Here is an 18,643-nt window from a genome sequence, read left to right on the forward strand (position 1 = left end):
TCGAGTCTAAACCACCAGTTTCTTCCCAAAGTGTCCTTCCTCCATAACAGACCCCAGAACACACCAGGCGTACCAGGCTCTCTGCCTATCTCCTGGGAGCCCAGCAGCTCTAGCCCACCTGTCCAAGGCCTCACTTTGGAACCTGGCTCCTATTCTACCCCCTTCACCAGGACCCTAGACTCCTTGCCTTCAGAGCCTGGCTCCCCCAAGGCCAGGTGTGGAAGGCCCCAGGGTACGTCTGGTTCTCTGGGCCTTTATCCCATGCAGGCCCACTCTCAGTAGCTTCTAGAGACAGCTGTGCCACAGCCTGAGCGGACGGAGTGAAGGAGGAGTGGAAGACGGTGGTGGATGAAGTGGGGTGTGGATGGTGTAATCTGGTGTGAGTTCCCTGCCAGGCCTCAGGTCAAGAGTCAACTAGTGTTTGCTGACCTTTCTAGGCCATAAATGAAATCCCCCTCCAAAAACAAAAAACAAAGCCCCACTCAGTCACACCTTGACCCAAGTCTTGGTAGTGGCATTTTAATGGCTTTTGTTGGTGGCAGCAGCAGCAGCAGGAGGGGGAGAATGGGTCTGCCCCCCGTATGTCTAGCCATGCTCTTTCCACTGGACCAAGGCCAGGAAGGTGCGGATTTCCATGGGCTGCAGCGTGATGGTGACAGGGTCCAGCCAAGAGGGAGAGGGCTGGGCTGTGGGGCCTGGGGAGGTGCAAGGGAGAAGTGAGGGGTGCCAACTTCCTCTGCCTCACCCCCTCCTCCTTCCCCTCGGCCTCCACACAGCTATATACCCTCAAATCTATCCCCCAGGGCCTTATTCCCAGACCCGTTTTAAACTGTCTCCCAGGCCCTGAATACCATCCCCAGATCCCCCAATCTGTCCCTGATGTCGGGCCATCTCCTTCACACCCTCAAGCCCTATCTAAAGACCATCATGCCAACCCCAGGAGTGATGGGCACACCCCTCTCCCCAGAACTAGATACCCAGGGAATCCCATCTCAAACCCTCAAGACCCACTGCTAGTTGCTTAGACCCACTTAAGACCCTTAACCCCCTAACCTGGATCTGAACACCGCCCTAGACGCTAGAGCTCTATCCCGGTCCTGGCCAACATTCCCACACCTCCCACACAGCCCCCAGCCCCCAACTCCCAACTCCCGGTGCAGGCCCCCACCCGTGGCTGGCATCCACTTGAGCCTGGAAGCGCTGGCCCGGAGCTGGTTGGCCGCCAGCGTGGTCTCCTGCAGGTACGTGATGGTGAAGGCGGAGAACAGGTCCTGTAGGCAGTGGATGGGCCCGGCTGAGTGGGGACAAAGCAGGGTTTCCCCTCTCCCTTATCTCCGTTCCACTTCTGCCCTCCTCACCCTCAAATCCAAGGTCACCGGGGAGCTCAGGTTGCCAGAGCCCTCCCCTACAGCGAACTGGTGCTCCAAGCGCAGGAGAAGCGTTGTCCTGTCCCAGCGGGCCAGTGTGAGCAGATGCACCGAGGGAGGCAGCTCCCGGCGGAGCCCTGAGAACTGCAGGAAGGGGGGCGGGGCCGAGGCGCGGTTAGGAGGCGGGGCTCTGACGCAGGGGCGTGGTTTCATCAGGGAGGGAAGAGGCTCAGCTAGAAAGGCTCGGGCTAAGCCAAGGAGGATGGCACAGACCCAGGGAAGGGCGGTAACAGGCTGGGGGCGGGCCCGAGCCCGGAAGGGGCAGACCTGATCTGACTTGGGACCCACTGAGATAGGGCGGGGCTGAAGCTCAGGGGGCGTGGCTAGGGGACGGGACCGAGCGTGGGGAAGTGGAAGGGGCGAGAGGGTGGGGCCCAGTGGAGCCCGCCGGAGAGGGGAGAGGGCAGAGGCTGCGCTAAGACCCAGTCGTGGCGGGATGGGACTCAGCAAGCCGGGACTGCCGGGCGATGGGGCTGAGCTGAGGGGGTGGGACTAGCTTATGGCCTCCCCAGGACAAGTTAGGGGCCGGCGGAGTGGGTCCCGCCTAAGGTCAGGAAAACCCTCCGTGGTTCATTGGGGTCTTCTCCACCTGGCGGCTCCACCCCACTCACCTGCTTGCGCGGGGCGACTCCCGGGTGGTAGGGGGCGCCGCCACCGGGGGCCAGCACCACCTGCGGGGCCAGCAGCTCTTTCTCTGCCTGCAACCGGTGCCCGGTGGCCGCGGTCGGAGCCTTGTCCAGCAGCACGAGGTGGCGCCCTCGCACCCACAGCCCCAACCCCTCCTCCAGCAGCGGCTCCCCTACTCCGCGTCCATCGTCTTTCAGAAGCCTTCGGTGCACCTGTGGGGAGTGGCCAGGAGAGGGTGAGGAGTCCCTCTGGCCGATTTCTGGGCCAGAAATTTGGGTGAGGGCTTGTGGAAGTTTCAAGAGAAACTAGAGTGAGAAGAATGGACGCAGAGAAAGGTCTAGTAGGGGACCACCCGCAGAAGTGGGGATCCAACCTAGCAAGGTACTAGGACAGAGGGAGGGAAGGATCTAACGAGATAGGGCAAGTCAGGGCCTGGAGGAGATGGGGAGCTAGGTAGGGACTGAACAAAAGCTTGGAGGAAACTTTCCACATAGGAATGGAGGTCTCAGTTTAGTGGGGACTATAGGCAGTGGGGTGCACCTAGCAGAGAACGGAGCAGAAAGAGGTTTTCAAGGCCCAGTAGGGGGCCAGGGTGGGAACTGGCTGAAACAGGGCTCTGGCCACTCACCATGAGCTCCATGGAGCCGTCCTTCAGGCTGCTGCCCCCCTGGGAGCGGTCAGTCAGCACAGTCAGCTGCACCTTGCCATCCTGGGGGTCGGGGGGTGCGGGGAGAGTGAGGGGCCCCACAGCCAGCCAGCGGTGGCCCCCAGACAGGCATCACAGGGGACGGTGGAGACCACCAAGGACAGCCAAGAGATGCTAAGAATGATGGTGACCCCCACTGTGTGGAGGGGTGCTAAGAAATGGGGAGCAGGATGGGGAGGTGTTACCCTGATGTAAATGCGGCTGTTGACCGGATAGTAATTGCCTGCCACTGGCTCAGTCTGGTTCAGCTTCCAGGTGGGTCGATAATCCCGCCTGGGGGGGCGGAGAGGGTTTGGTCAGGCCTGGGGTCCAGCTCCCCTTCCCGGGTCTATCCATTCCTCACTCCCCCTTCATCCCTTCCCTCCCACACTCAGAGGATCAGCAGACGCCCCCACAGGCCTGGGCCCCCACACACCACAGACCACTCTTTACTGCCCCCAGTCACCCCACCTCCTCTCCAGGATCTCCCGGCCATTGCTGTCTGTGTAGAAGAGTCCTTTTGTCTCCAGCACAGTGTCAAAGCGACTGATGATCTCCTTCCCCCAGCCGTCACTGGACCCGCGGGGATAGCAAGATTGTGAGCTTCACCTGTCCCACCCTGCCCTTGCCCCCACCCCCCAAGTCCCAGTGGGTGCCACTCACCCCACAGGTATTGGTCCCACTGTCCACTCCAGCTCCAGGTGCCGCTGTCCTGGGTACAGACGAACCACCTGGGAACACCAGGCTGAGAAGTTCTGGTGCACCTCCTGCACCAAGGGTGTCTGCGGGCACATGCGGGCAGGGGGTGAGTCTAAGCCTGCACCTGCACACTGGCAAGCCCTGCGGATACCCACCCCTGCCATTAACCTCACAGAGGCCTACATCCAGGTCAACTCCACTCATAGCATGGGAACCTCCCCCACCCACCTAGGTGTGATGCCCACACTTCCCATGTCAGATGTTAACACATAATTCTTCAGTGTAGCATATATGCTTGCTGTCCACCGTTACCACATCTTTCCTCCTTAGAACAGGATTCTAGCTTGGCAAGTGGCTACCTGGAATAAAGACTATATGGTCCAGTCTTCCCTGAGGCTGTGTAACCATGGTTTGCTCAATGGAAAATGATCAAAGAGGCGTACACAACGTTCCTTGCCTCTTTCCCTCTCTCACTGGCTCAAATGCAAATATGACGGCTGGAGCTTAAGCAGCTATCTTGGGCCATGAGGTAGAAGCTGAATGTTGAGGAGGGCAGAACAATGAGACAGAAGAGGCCTGGATGACTCTGAAGTCACTCCATCTGCCCTGTATGGCCCAGCCAGACTTTCTGTTAGATGGAAAGAAACATCTGTCTTGTTTTAGGCACCATTAATTTCGGCAACTGTTACTGCAGGCAAAACTATACTAATTCAGTGACCCACATATGCAGAAGTTCACCTCAAGGGGAATTATGTCGAATGTGAATCTTGCCATTACCTGGCCCACCCCTACCCTAAGAGGAAATGTCAATGAGAGGCCCCGAGAAACCCCACAAGGGCGAGCCCCTGTTCCCAGCCAGATGCACCCTCAGATATCCATCCTAAGAGAATCACCCAAGCCCTATCCAAGTGTGAACTCTCAAATATCCACCTCAGATATAATCCCCTCCAGCACAGATCCTTGGTGAACTCTTCAAGCAACTACACCTGGTTCTCCCCATTCATGGGCCAAGAGGGAACACCCCACCCCCAGTTTCAAAAGCTAAGTATAATCCTGATACCCGCAGCAGATGTGAAAGCCTTCGTACTTGCTCCCAAGGAATGACTGTTACTCAACCAGCCATGAATATCAGCCCTGTGGGAAGATTCTCAATATTCCCCTCAGGTCTTAGCCCTCTTATCTGATAGAGATATAAACCCAACCCCTGACCCTACCCACATATAGCTCACCACCACCCCCAAGCTCCACACCTCCCCCCCACACACTCATCATTCAAGGCCCCAGACCTTCACCACGTGCGTTTGAGCCCAGTGGCTCACGATCAATGGTTCCTGGCGGTTGGGTCTGAAGATATAGGCACCTGAGACCTGGCTGCTTAGGTCGTTGCCTACACTGGCGTTGTACCTGGGGCCGGGGCAGGTGAGAGTCAGGTAAGTGACCTTAGCTCTACTTACACCCCCTCCCTGACCTGGTGGTCCCCCCCCTCACCAGTAGAAGGCTTGGCGAACAGGCAGCAGGAGGTTCTGGTCCAGGTTCTCCAGCTCCACCAAGAGTCCCGTGTCAGGGTCAAACCTAGCCCGGAGGTACTGGGTAGAGAAGGGCAGACACAGGTTAATAACCATCCTCTCAGCCAAGGGCAGCTTCTTCATCCTTCCTGGGACTCAGGAGAAAGCCCAGGAGCTACCCTCCCCTCCTCTCTCTCTCTCTCCTCACACCTGACCCTATTAACAAATCCTAACAGCTCTACCTTCCACCTCCTCAATCTGACCACTTCTCACCATTTCCATGGCCTTCTAGGACTAGTGCGGCAGACCCCTTCCAGGCTCGCTTCCCCAGTCAGTTCCCCCCCACCCGCGGCCACCAGAGGGCGCCAGTGACACCCTAAATACCCTCCTAGCCAGTCTGCTTGCGCCCAGGGCTGACTCGCGCATTTGACAAAGGAATCAGTGCCATGGCCCAGGAGACTTTTAGGGGCCAATGGAAATATGTAAATTTTGATTTCTTCTACAATCAGAAGAAAACTTAAATGTAATAATAATGAATATATTATACTCGTCTTTTACAGCCACCTGCTCATGAAATACAATTTTTAACTTTTTTTTTTTCCTAATGGAAAAAGGGACCCACAAAGGCAAAAGTGCTAGGGCCCATTACAGTCTTGATGCAGCCCTGTTCCCGACGTGGCTCCTTCGAAGTAAAAGCCAAAGTCTTTCCCTTTGGCCCTCAAGTCTTGCAGAGTCTGACCTGTCACCCAATACCCGCCCCTTGAGCCCCAGGGGGTTCCTGAAACACTCAGCACCCTTCTGCCTGAGGGCTCTTGCTTCTGCCTCGCTGCCTGCCTGGATCCCTCTTCCCCTACATGGCCACGTGGGTGGCTCCCTCCCTCGAGTCTCTGCCCTGCCTCACTTAATTTGCAAACCCCTACCACTGTCAGCCCTCATGTATCTGTCCAGTGTCATCCATGATGACACTGGGTCCTCACGGTCCCAGGAATGGATACTGAGGCTCAAAGGGAGGTGGTCACTTACTGGAGGGCACATAATGAGGGACTGGTAACTAGACCATGAACCCAAGACCCACTGATCCAGAGTCCATGCAACTCCCCATGACACCTCAAATTTGTCACAGGGGAAGGGAAGGGCATCTGAACGGAGTCTCACCTCATTTTGGATGGCCAAGTCATGGGACCAGGACTTCTGGGATCTGGGCTGGCGGTTGTGGGCGTTGGGGCTCCGGCCAGGCACCTGGGTTACTGAGTAGATGCTGAAGCCCAGGGCAGGCACGGAGGCCGAGAAAAGCAGCTCCGAACTGTCTGAGCTAGGAAGTCTCACCAACTTGGGTAATGGAGGAGGGAAACTGAGTCAAGAGGCTGTGAGTATAAATACTGAGCTGTACATAAAGGGATGGGTCTTCTCCAGGAGAAGAATGAGCCCCAGGTGGGGAGAAGAAATATAGGTGCTGGCCAGGGAGGATGGAGTGTCAAATTCTGAGTTAAAGATTGCAGAGAAGATTCATAAAGTGGGGGGAAAAACACTTATGGGGTGCAGAGACTGTGGGAGAAGGGGAAGTGAGGGAGGAAATGGGGAAGGAAATCCTTGAAGCAGGGGAATGAGGGAAAGGCGGTTCGAGAGGAGGAAGAGATTCATAGGTAGAGGCCTTCTAGGATGAGGGAAATAAAGTAAAAAGAAAAAAGAAAATTCAGGGCGCCTGGCTGGATCAGTTGGTAGAGCATGCCACTCAAGCTCAGTGTTGTAAATTGGAGCCCCACATTGGATGTGGAGATTACTTAAAAAAATAAAATCTTAAAAAATAAAATATTTTTGGGCGCCTGGGTGGCTCAGTTGGTTAAGCGACTGCCTTCGGCTCGGGTCATGATCCTGGAGTCCCGGGATCGAGTCCCGCATCCGGCTCCCTGCTCAGCAGAGAGTCTGCTTCTCCCTCTGACCCTGCCCCCTCTCATGCTCTCTCTCTCTCTATCTCATTCTATCTGTCAAATAAATAAATCAAAAGATTTTATTTATTTATTTGACAAAGAGAGAAACAGCGAGAGAGGGAAAACAAGCAGGGGGAGTGGGAGAGGAAGAAGCAGGCTTCCCGCTGAGCAGGGAGCCCCATGCAGGCCGATCCCAAGATCCTGGGATCATGACCTGAGCCGACGGCAGACGCTTAACGACTGAGCCACCCAGGTGCCCCTAAAATATATATATTTTTTTAATTCATGAGGAGACATTAAAAAGGGAGAGACTGTCCGAGAGGCAGGACAGGGGGGTAAGGGCGAGCGGATGTTTCCAAGGGGGTATGATGTTAAGGGGCAGAAAAAGAAAAAGTAGGAGGCGCAAGGTATTGATGGAGGGGGAGATATTAATGAAAGAGTTACCGGAGAGAGGGAGGCGTCCATGGGAGGAGTTATCCATGGAGGGAGATGTGTCCGTGGGGTGGGGTGAGGTGGGGGGTAGAAATCCCCAGGAGGAGGTGTCCAAGGCAGGAGGTAATCATGGGGGGTGGTACTCATAGGAGAAATATTTGTTGAAAGGGCTTACATCGCTGGGCACAATTGTGCCATTCGGGTCCCTCACGTCGAAAATGTGGTCGCTGACTGGCAGCCGCACCATCCAATCCACTTTCCGCCCCAAGGGGTTATAAATGGTCACTTGGAACTGGTGTGGGAGGGCCAGATCGGGCATGGGTCACAGCAGGCCTTCTTGAAACCCACCCACCACACGCGGCAACGTCCTTGGGTGATCCAAGCCCCCATGGGGTGCTTTGGTCTCTCCCACCCCAGCTTCACTGCCCCCCAAGTGATCGCTCTGCAGACCGATCCTCCCAACCAATTTCACAACCGGCAGGTACCCCAAGAGCCCCTCAGTCCGAGCCCCGCCTCCTCCAGGCCCCGCCCCCTCTGTCCTCATTTTCCAGTGCTGTCCTACCCACCTGCTCCCTGGCCCCGCCCCTCCAGCCCGAGCCCGGCTCACGCTCTTAGCGGTCTGGCTGAGCGGACAGACACTGATGTTGAGGTTGCGGCAGTACGTGAAGTCCTCCTTGGAGCCGCTGAGCCGCGCTAGCGCATTGCTCAGGAGAACCTGTGGGAGGGAGAGTAAAGGTCCATGGGTCAGCTCTGGAGGCCCACCCAGGTCTCCCTCCGTGTCCCCTCCCGGACCCCGCCCCTTACCTGTCCCCGCCCACGAGCGCTCCTAGGCTCCGCCCCCTTCCCGTCTCCGCCTCTCTCATCCCAGGCCCCGCCCCATGCAGGCATTTCTAGACTCCACCCCACTGTCTTTGACCACGCCTCTTCCGGTGTCCACCCTTTCATTCTACACCCGCCTCTTCCAGGCCCCGCCCCCTCCCTGGCTCCACCCCGCGCACCTCGCAGGGCCCCCAGCCTGCGGCCAGCTGGCGCGCGTAGTCGTTGGCCACGTGCTGCCGGGAGGTGCCGCTGACCGCGTCGTGATGCTGGAGCACTGCCATCGCCTCATCTGCAGGCAGACGGTGAACCGGCTGGGGTCTCTGCAGGACTCTCAGTCCAGACCCCAAGGAGACGGGAAAGTTCACGTGTGGGAGGGCAGGGTCCCGAGGAGCTTTATGAGGGGACTCGATGGGGTGGCCGAGGGTCGGTGTGTCCAGCTTCAGACACACTCCCGTCCCCTCATCGTTTCAACACCTACTGAGGGGTGCACTGTCTCCTGAGCCATAGGGCCCCACGTTGGCCGCCGGACCCGCCAGTGCCTCCAGCTGGTTGCACACCTGGGGAACAGAGGAGGTGTGTTGGGGCCCCGGACCTGTTGGGACCCCTGTGCGCCCCCTTGAGCCCAGCGCCCACTCACCTGCAGAAAGTTGTAGCTGAGGCGCTCATAGCGTTTGAGGGCCGGCCGGCTGGAAAAGTAGCCGGTCCAGAACTTGTGGGGGCCGTCCGCGTAGGGAAAGAAGTCATCTTGTTTTACCGACCTGCAGCGGCAGAGGCATTGAGGGCCGGGTCATGACCCAAAGAGCAGGCCAACCCCCCCCCCCCAAGCTCCCATTTCCCCCCAAATACCAGGTGAGGTTGGCCTTGTTCAGCTCCCAGAGGTAACAGGCGGGAGTGGAGTAGAGAACATTGACGCGGCTCCCGTTGGCCTGCTGCTGGGGGGAGGTGTCCGTGTGTGAGCCCTCGGGAGCCGGCACCTTCCCAGGGGGCCCCCAGGTGTGCACACACATCCTCACGCACATGTGCGCACCTTCATGCATGCGGTGGGTTCGGATTCTTGTAGTACACATTTTGAGTGCAAACCAATGGCCCAGTGTGAGGCTGAATTTTGGCAGCAACTCAACATTACCAGCATGGAAAGAATTTCACGGATGCGAGAATAAACCTGAAATTTTTACTAAACTTTTTTTAATTCCAATTTTATCATTAAAATTTTTTTTGTGGGGGCGCCTGGGTGGCTCAGTTGGTTAAGCGTGGGACTCTTGATTTGGGTTCGGGTCATGATCTCAGGGTCGTGAGAAAGTCCCCGCCTAAGGCTCTGCGTTCAGGAGGGAGTCTGCTTGAGATTCTCTCTCCCTCTCCCTCTGTTCCTCCCCCGCTTGTCCCCCCTCTCTAAATAAATAAATAAAATCTTAAAAAAAAATTTATGTGTGTGGAAAAACTAAGTATGACATTATAGGGCAGGAGTGATCATTTCTCAGGACTGTCAGATTATTGCTCAATGACACCATTGTTAGAATGAATGGAGGTTCACTTTCAACTGAGGTGGAGGAACAAGAAGGTGACCTCCTCTGTGAAGAAAAAGATGTTTGTTCTGCTTGTGTTGTGAACCCAGTGCCTGGTACACAGTAGGTGCTCACTAAACACTTGAGTGAATGAAGGGAAGGAACTACACGCCTTTATGTGCATCCACGTCTACCCCTGAACACACAGTCACATACACAGTTACACACACACACATACACACACACACAGGATTTGCTCAGCAAACAATCACTTGCTTCTTCAATATGCTCAGGATTTCAGACACAATCTAGAAGCAGAGGCCAGCCCTACTCTCCTGGAACCCACAGCCAAGTGGAGGAGAGATATTGAATAGATAGTCTGTTACAATCAGCCTGGCTGTGGCCTCATGGGGTATTTGTGGGGACTGTGTGTACACAGAGGAAAGGGCAAGAGCTCCACCTGTGTTTGGTGAAGACTTCCTGGAGGAGGAAACATTGCAGCTTGCGTGTTAAAGGAGAAGCAGGTGTTCAGCCCCAAATAACAGTAAGAAGCAACCACCATAATACTGATTATTTACCTGGCCCTGTTCTACTGACCTGTGTAAACGAACTCATTAAACCCTAACAGCCTTATCAGGTGGGAGCCACCACTATGCCCATTTTCTAAATAAGAAAACTAAGGCAGAGCGCTTAAGATTTCTCAGGGTCACAGAGCCACTAAGTGGCAATCTAGGGATTTGAAGTAAGAGACTCTATTTCCAATAGAATGCAGTGGGCAGAGGAGCGGAACAGGGCAGGAGGAAAGCCTTGGCAGCTCAGGACCATGATATTTACAGAAGAAAGTGATCAAGGTGCCCAGGGCTCCTCGGGGTCACAGGGAGGCCTGGAAAATATCTTTTGGAAGGCCCTCGGTGATGTTCCTGAGGGTGTTTTGGGTGAAACGGTGGTGCTGGGAGCAAGCAGAAGCTGAGGACATGGAGACTACCAGTAGACAGCCCTGAGGACAGAACTGATGGGAAGGACATTTCAGATGTGAGAGGCCCAAGGATGTCTGAGTCCTGATTCCCAGAACCTGTCAGGTTACATGGTAAAGGGAAATCAAGGCTGCAAATGGAGTTCAGGTTGCTGATAAGCTGACCTTAAAATAGATTATCCTAGATGATCTGTAGGGCCCAGTGTCAACATGGGTCTTTAAAAGAGGAGGGGGGGCACCTGGGTGGCTCAGTCACTTAAGAGTCCAACCCTTGATTTTGGCTCAGGTCATGATCTCAGCGGCTTGAGATCGAGCCCCGTGTCTGGCTCTACGCTTAGCGTAGAGTCTGCTTGAGATTCTCTCTCTCCCTCTCCCTCTGCCCCTCCCTGCCTTGCGCTAGCACACACTCTCTCTCTCCAAATAAATAAATTTTTTTTAAAGATTTTATTTATTTATCTGACACAGAGAGAGAGATAGCGAGAGAGGGAACACAAGCAGGGGGAGTGGGAGAGGAAGAAGCAGGCTTCCCGCGGAGCAGGGAGCCCGATGTAGGGCTCGATCCCAGGACCCCGGGATCATGACCTGAGCCGAAGGCAGACGCTTAACGACTGAGCCACCCAGGTGCCCCTAAATAAATTTTTTTAAAAAGTGGAAGAGAAAAGAGGGAGTGAGAGTAAGAAAGAGACATGATGAGAGACGCAGGGGCAGAAAGCTGCTGCGTGGCTGGCTTGCAAGATGGGGGGCCATGAGTCAAGAAATGCAGGAGGCCTCTGGAAGTTGGACACTCTCCCCAAGAGCTTCCAGAAGGAACCCAGCCCTGGGACGCCTGGGTGGCTCAGTCGGTTAAGTGGCTGCCTTCGGCCCGGGTCATGATCCCAGGGTCCTGGGATCGAGTCCCACATCGGGCTCCTTGCTCAGCAGGGAGCCTGCTTCTCCCTCTTGCTCCCTCTACTTATGCTCTCTCTGTCAAATAAATAAAATCTTTTAAAAAAAAAAAAAAGGAACTCAGCCCTGCTGACGTCATGATTTTTAACCCAGTGAGAATTGTGTCCGACTTCTGGCCTACAAAACTGTAAGATATTTCTGTTGTTTTCAGCCGCCATGGTTGTTGGTCATTTGTTATAGTAGCAATATAAAAGTAAGAGAGCACCCAACTGGGATGCATATGACCCAAGGGCCAGGGATCCAAGCACATTCATGCACACGAGCTGGCACACTTACCTGAGCGTTGACCAGCTGGATGAGCCGGTCAAGGTTCTTGAACCACATGTTGGCATTCTCATACTGGAAGTCCGAGCCCATGGTCATTATGGTGTGGTTGGTGCGGTAGTACTGGCCCTGCGGGTGGAATGGAGAATTCCTCAGGCCAGGGTGTCCTGGGCCATCCCTGCAGATAGCTGTGTCGTGCTATATATGTGGTCATGAGTGCGGGTGCTGGGGCGCCTGGGCGGCTCAGTCGTTAAGCGTCTGCCTTCAGCTCAGGTCATGATCCCAGGGTCCTGGGATCGAGCCCCACACTGGGCTCCCTGCTCAGCGGGGAGTCTGCTTCTCCCTCTCCCTCTGCCCCTCCAGCCCTGCTTGTGTGTACTCACTCTCTCTCCCTCTCAAATAAATAAATAAAATCTTTAAAAATAATAAAATAAATGGGTGCCTGGGTGGCTCAGTTGGTTAAGCGACTGCCTTCGGCTCAGGTCATGATCCTGGAGTCCCGGGATCGAGTCCCACATCGGGCTCCCTGCTCAGCAGGGAGCCTGCTTCTCCCTCTGACCCTCTTCCCTCTTGTGCTCTCTGTCTCTCATTCTCTCTCTCTCAAATAAATAAAATCTCTAAAAAAATAATAATAAAATAAAATAAATGAATCTTTAAAAAACAAGTGTGGGTGCACGTAGAGGAGTGGAGGGGGAGTGGAAGTGGGTCCTGTGGAAGCATAGGGACACACGTAAAAATAGCCTCACGCTGTTGAGTACTCCTCTTGGACCCAGATGAGGGCACTGAAGCACTGCCTTGCTGTCTCATGCCTTTGGTGAGCATCTGGGGCAGCAAAGGTTGTCTGCAGTCTTCTAATCAGAAATGAACACATCTGGGAGGGGAGCCTGGCGATGGTGAATGGAATGCTACCTTCCTCCGAGGGTGATGAGGAAGTGTTAGGGAATGCCCGCGCCGTGGAACGGGCCCAGTGCATTATGAACACAAGTCTCACGGGCTCTGCACAGTAGGGTTACCTGGGCAGTAGCCAACTGCAGGAAGTAATCGACCAACTCCTTGGCATTGTACTCGGGGCTGCGCGGGTCCTCCACAAAGGGCTTGTCAGCACACAGCGTGTCCCAGCACAGTTTCTCCGGTGGGTTGTAAATATTGGGGAGCACACCTGCATGCCACACCAGGCTCAGTGCCCCAGACCTGCCCTGGGGTCAAAGCCTGCCACACCCCACCCAGGAGGGACCTCAGAATTTGCAGGGCCCAGTGCAAAGTGTAAGTGCTGGGTCCTTGTTCGTAAATTATTAAGAGTTTCAGGACAATGACAACAGAGTATAAAAGCAAACCCAGGGCCCTCTGAGCGTGGTCCCAGGTCCCATGCCCCTGGGGCCTGCCCTGACCCCACCCCACACGCCCTTACTGGTAAAGAGGTCGGCTACTGGGGGCTCTAGGCTGGCGCTAGCCCGCCAAACCTGCTCCATCTCTTGCTTCTTCTTCCGCACCCCCTTATCTTGATAATCCAGACGCCCGAAGAAGAAGCCATCAAAGCCCATCTGGAGGTGGGGCGGGATGAGGACCAGGATCAGAGGGCAGGAGCAGTGGGTGCCCAGTCCTCGCCCCACCACCCACCCGTCCCCTCAGCGTGGGAGGGGCAGTCAGAGCACAGTTAGAAAAAGCAGGTCTGAAACGAGGAAGGGCTCCAGCTCATTTTGAAGCTTGGGGAAGGGTCAGACGACACCGCGGGAGGGCTGGGAGGCGCGGGTACAACGCTAGAACAGACTTCCACCTACCCCAGCTTGGAAAGGGGCCTGACTCAAAGCTTTCCCCCTTAAGCAGCCTTAGAATGGAAGGGATCAGAGAGTGGAAAGGGGACGCCATCATGGTGAAGGTTGTGAAGCCGGTTGAAAAGCAGGGCAGGCCTCCACCTGCCACCTGGCTTTGTAGAGAACCCGGGATCATAGCAAATGGGGTGGGGCCAGGGCTACAATGAGGGGCAGGTGTGGGGCCCGGGAGGAGCCAGCTGGAGTGGGGTCACATCCCGGGTGGAGGCAGAGCAGAAAGGCTGGGAGCGCGGGAGGCAAGCAGTAACGGGATTCATAGCTCACCCAAGAGGCAGGGCCTCAAGGGACCAGGGGACAGGGCCTGGGCCAGGTGAGCCTGCAGGGAAGGGCGGGGCTTGAGTGGCCAAGGGAGGAGTCAGAGCTAGGAGTGAGGTGGGTAGATCACCTGTGCAAACAGCGAGGCCTGCTCCCGAGAGTGACCAAAGGGGTCAATGTGCCAGGCCACACGGGGGCGCCCATCTTTGCCAAATGTGTTTTCCAGAAAGCGCAACCCAAGCGTCATCTGGTCTATGATGGCTCCGTAGTGGGTGGCTGCCTCATCGTTCATCACCCAGCCACCGTTGGCAAACTCCAGGCGTCCTGTGTGGGAAGGGCAGTCTGGGTGGATTGTCAGGGCCAGGACTGGGGCCAGGGGTGGCCATGCAGGGGATAAGAAGGCCTGCCTGCAAACCTAGGCCTGGAGGGAGAAGAGGAGTCACTCCCAAGCCAGTATAGCCAGACATGGAACAGAGGGCCCCCTGCATGGCAGGCTTCCCTGAGGATCCCCTGGAGGTGGGGCCCTGTAGAATGCATAGGAGTTCTACAAATAAAGGGAAATTCCAGGCAGGCAGAGCCACATGCACATACAGGCTGCACAGGACATGATAAAATCTCAGAAGCTGGAGGGTCAGAAACAGAGCTGAGCTGGGCTTCCTCTTTTCACTTCCTTCGGGCAGGCTCACCCTGGCGCACCAGGTCCCGCACAACTTCCTGTGTTGCATTTGTCTGCTGGTGCCACCAACGGGAGAAGAAGGCAATCTCCACATAGATGAATCGGCGGGTGGGCTCCATCAGCAGGGAAGAGATGACTGAGTCTAGGATGTACTGCACACCCGCATGCTGGACGTCATTCTGGACTGTGGGCACAGGGGTCAGGCAGTCAGGGACAAATGAGCCAAGGGGGACATTCTTAGACACAGGAGCTCAAACTGGACCATGTCCCCCTTCCCAATGTCCAGGACCCAGAAAGGATCTGAAGGGCTCAAAGGGGCATGGGGGCCCCACGGGGAAGTCTCCATGCTCTACTCACTGCCATAAAAGTACTGGTCCACAGTCTTGAGCCAGCCCACATCGTCATGCGTGTGGGCCACCAGGTGCACGTTGAGCATGTCCGGATGCACCACAGGGCATGTCTGCACAGGGACCCCAAATACACACACCCTGTCAGTTACACAGAGGTTAAGAAGCAGGCTGGGGTGGGGCTGGGGGCACAAGATAAGTTTTGATCCAGAGGTGAGTGACTCTGAGAAATGGGGCCAGGCCCTTCTAGGGAGGACACCCACAAAGATGGGCATACAAATTCAACTCCCATTTGACACAACCCCTCAGGGCAGCTCTCACTCACACCCTGGGTTAACAGTAATAGTAGTAGCAAATGATTATTAGGCATTTGCAAATAGGAAGCAGCCACCCTGGGACTTGGGGGGCAATATTATCTCATTTTCAGATGAGAGCACTGAGGATCAGAGTGGTTAAGTGACTTGCCCCAAATCACACAGCCAGGAAGTCAGGGAGCCAGACTGGAACTCCAGGCAGGCTGACTCCAGAGTCCCAGCTCTCAAGCAATCCCCCTGCTCGCACATACACACATATATCCAATCACACAGTTAAGTGCATGCAAAGTCTAGGCAAGCCGACCCACAGAAGGAAGGAGGCAGGTACAGAGAGCCCAATTCTCAGACTCACACAGCCAGACCTTTCAATGACGCAAAGCATGCCTTCAGGCCACACTGTCATATTAACAACCATTCACTAGGCACCCACAGAACAAACCCACCCACACCTCCGGACCCTACTCGGGGCTTCGCTCCAGCTTGTGTACACTTCCGCTCCCGGGCCATGCTCACCTCGTATCCCGCGGCCCGAGCGCCGGGCGCCGCCACCAACAACAAAAAAAGAAAGGAGAGAGGCGGGAGCGGTGGCTGCAGCGCGCGGGGGCTCGTCGTGGGCCCTGACGCGCCCCGGCCGCCACGGCCAGCGCGGACCCCCAAAGGCCGCGCGTCGGCGGCCATGGCTCCGCAGCTACTGCCGCCGCCGCCGCCACGGCCACCGCAGCCGCCTCCAGGGACTGCCCGGGCCCGGAGAGGCAGGGCAAACGCCCCGCCCCCAGAACCGGACCTAGCCAATGGTTGCTGGCGGGGGCGGGGCTAGGGTGCTGCCGGGCGCGTCACGGGACGGAGGCCTCAGCTCTGGCTAACCCCTGGGGACACTAGGAGTGTGCGGAGGCGTCGGGCGTGTCCCACCCTCGGGTGCAGGGGAGCCGTGAGTGTCTCACCGCCTCCGAGTGGCCTCGGAGTGTCCCTTTGACCCCGTGGACGCAGAGGCTTCAGACTTTGCTCCGAGTGTAGTTTGCTTAGGAGGCGGGAGTGTGTGCGTGGATTCCTAGGATGTCCCATTGATCTTCAGGGCTAGGGTCTTGGAGGGACCTAGCTTGCTAGGAGCAGGGGTTGATGGTGGTCCTGTTCTGTCCTATGAGTATTATGCATAGAGGAACTGCCCTTGGGGTACTGAGGATGGGAGGTACCCAGCCTGATTGGAAGAAATACCCATGGGACTCACGTGAGGCGTGACAGGTGGAGGAGGACTCAGTGTTTCATGCTTTTCCCAATCCCTATTAGTCCATCGAGCTCACTGATACTACCCGAATTGTCGGATAAGAAAATGAAAACCCAGGACGCCTGGGTGGCTCAGTCGGTTAAGTGGCTGCCTTTGGCTCAGGTCATGATCCCAGGGTCCTGGGATCGAGCCCCGCATCAGGCTCCCTGCTCCTCGGGGGGCCTCCTTCTCCCTCTCCCTCTGCCTGTCGTTCTGCCTACTTGTGCTCTCTCTCTGTCAAATAAATAAATAAAATCTTTAAAAAAAAGAAAATGAAAACCCACATTCCTCAGGTCAGCAGAACCCATCTGCTGAGTTGCCAGAGGACAGGGATCACTGTCCTGCCTCTGGCAGCTGACTTAAGTCACAAGGCTTATGAAATAAGCAAGTGAACTGACTTAAGTCACAAGGCTTGTGCAATAAGCAAGTGAACGACCAGAAGGCTCCAGGCTAGAGCCCCAACAAAGGCCTGAGTGGAGGATCTGGAGCCCTTCCCCCAATAGGAAGAGCATCCGCAATGCACAGGAGAGGGGTCCCAAAGAACAGCCAGAATGCAAAACTTTATTAATAATTAACTGGTTTCAACAAAAAAACGAGTGGATACAGGTAGAAACATGGACAGCATCTCCCCCAGCAGCAGGCAGGGTGGGAAAGGCAGGCAGGAGGGGTAGGCCTAGGGTATTCCCCTCTGCCCAGCAGAAGTGGAATCCCAGGTAAAGGGTCAGGTTCCCTCCATCCAGCTGTGAGTCCTGAGACTACCTCATTCAGGGAAGCCCAGGACAGCAGCTGAGGGCAGAGGCTGAACAGCCAGGGGCCAGGCCTGGGGGAAGGTGTACAGACTAGTCCTAGGATGACATCACCAGGGGGGCGTCATGGGCTGAGGGTTCTGCAGATACGACATCACCACGGCAGAGATGGACAGCCTGAGACGGGAGAGAAGTGTCAGTCCAGGATGGGTAGGCTTGGGTCCCCCTCTCCCACTTACTCAGGAGTCCTCCTTCTCTAGGCCTAGACTCACATGAAGCTACTCATCATCTGTTTAGTGTCCTCAGAGCTCCGGGAGTTGGCAAAGCTGATGAAGGAGCAGTAGACAGCCACCCAAGCGCACCACTTCAGCTGGGGAAAGGCAGGTGAATGTGGGTATTTGGTCAGTGACAGGCACACCAATGAACCCTCATAGGGGCATTCCCAGGCACGGGTTCCAACCCACTGATTCCACCCGACGCAGCTTGCACCTTATCCCCAAGAATCCCTCCGTCCCATTCCCCCTAGCCTATTCCAGGTACCCAGTTTCTCGTCGTACTCTCTTGGCCTGCGTCTCTGACAGCACCACATACTCTCAGGCCTAAGAAGACTGGCCTTTGACATAGCTCGTGATGCTAAGAACCCCATCCTTTCTCCACGAGTCCCCTCCTTCAGACCGACTTCCCATGTACCCACCCGGACCCCTGGCTTCCCTCCTGGCTCTGGCTTTCGCTGCCGGGCAACACCGCAGCCCCGCCCCCGGCCAGGCCCACGCCCCGCCCCCTCAGCGTCAGCCCCGCCTCATTCCGAATCGGCTCCCCCCACCCGCTTCGCTATCAGGCGGAGCCTACGCCAAAGGAAACTCAGCGCCGCCCACCTTGAGCATGAGACCGCACATGCTGAAGATCATGCCGAGGAGGTTCATGTAGTCCGGCGTCGGGTCGTCCAAGGCCGGGTTACACTCGCTCGGCGGGGGCTTGTACCTGCGGCAGGCTCAAGGGTCAGAGGCACTCAAAGTCCCGCCCCCCGAAATGGACAAGCGCTTCCCTGGGCCTCGCCCCACAACCCGAGCCCTGTTCCCGTGACGTTGGGGTCCTCACCTCAGCACTTTGTTTGGCCTTCGTGGGTCCGACATATTGTTGGTGGACATGGCGGGTCGGAGGTCGAGCCTCTTCCGCTACGGGAGTTGCAGCTTCCGGCGCGGAAACGGAGGGTGGCTTTTAGAGTGGCACCCACAGGCTTCGAGCTTCCGTTCCCAGCGGCGGGGGCCAGGACTCCTCCCAGCCAGGGGACGGAGAATTAGAAGAGACCAAAAATGTTCCTGGAAAACAAGAAGTAGGGAAAGAAACCTAGAAGCTGGAGTCAGGTTTCAGTATTCCCAGCACTGTCCCGAAAAAAGCCGAACATTTGA

General features: G+C 56.2%; 2 protein-coding genes across 3 annotated transcripts; both read right to left on the reverse strand.

Moving 5' to 3' along the window:
* Positions 1-477: 477 nt before the first annotated feature.
* Positions 478-15,964, reverse strand: MAN2B1 (mannosidase alpha class 2B member 1). 2 transcript variants are annotated; one of them, XM_027586822.1, is made up of 24 exons: positions 15,741-15,964; positions 14,924-15,026; positions 14,577-14,750; positions 14,021-14,214; positions 13,215-13,347; positions 12,820-12,965; positions 11,819-11,935; positions 8,969-9,054; positions 8,760-8,880; positions 8,601-8,679; positions 8,302-8,411; positions 7,911-8,018; positions 7,479-7,595; positions 6,099-6,272; positions 4,927-5,024; positions 4,725-4,842; positions 3,403-3,521; positions 3,211-3,312; positions 2,946-3,033; positions 2,683-2,763; positions 2,039-2,266; positions 1,359-1,511; positions 1,169-1,271; positions 478-695 (listed from the first exon to the last, which is right to left on the reverse strand). In XM_027586822.1, the coding sequence occupies exons 1-24, from the start codon at positions 15,903-15,905 to the stop codon at positions 586-588; spliced, it is 3,027 nt and encodes a 1,008-aa protein (XP_027442623.1). In that variant the 5' UTR covers positions 15,906-15,964; the 3' UTR covers positions 478-585. The 2 variants fall into 2 exon arrangements, with proteins under 2 accessions (XP_027442623.1, XP_027442624.1); XM_027586823.1 differs by having other exon boundaries at positions 500-695; positions 8,969-9,051; positions 15,741-15,905.
* A 1,065-nt stretch (positions 15,965-17,029) lies between these two features.
* On the reverse strand, positions 17,030-18,623 carry WDR83OS (WD repeat domain 83 opposite strand). Its single transcript, XM_027584331.2, has 4 exons — positions 18,333-18,623; positions 18,110-18,215; positions 17,507-17,604; positions 17,030-17,411 (listed from the first exon to the last, which is right to left on the reverse strand). The coding sequence occupies exons 1-4, from the start codon at positions 18,380-18,382 to the stop codon at positions 17,345-17,347; spliced, it is 321 nt and encodes a 106-aa protein (XP_027440132.1). The 5' UTR covers positions 18,383-18,623; the 3' UTR covers positions 17,030-17,344.
* Between the last annotated feature and the right edge of the window lie 20 nt (positions 18,624-18,643).

This window comes from Zalophus californianus, chromosome 1, assembly GCF_009762305.2.
Source record: "Zalophus californianus isolate mZalCal1 chromosome 1, mZalCal1.pri.v2, whole genome shotgun sequence".
NCBI lineage: Eukaryota > Metazoa > Chordata > Mammalia > Carnivora > Otariidae > Zalophus > Zalophus californianus.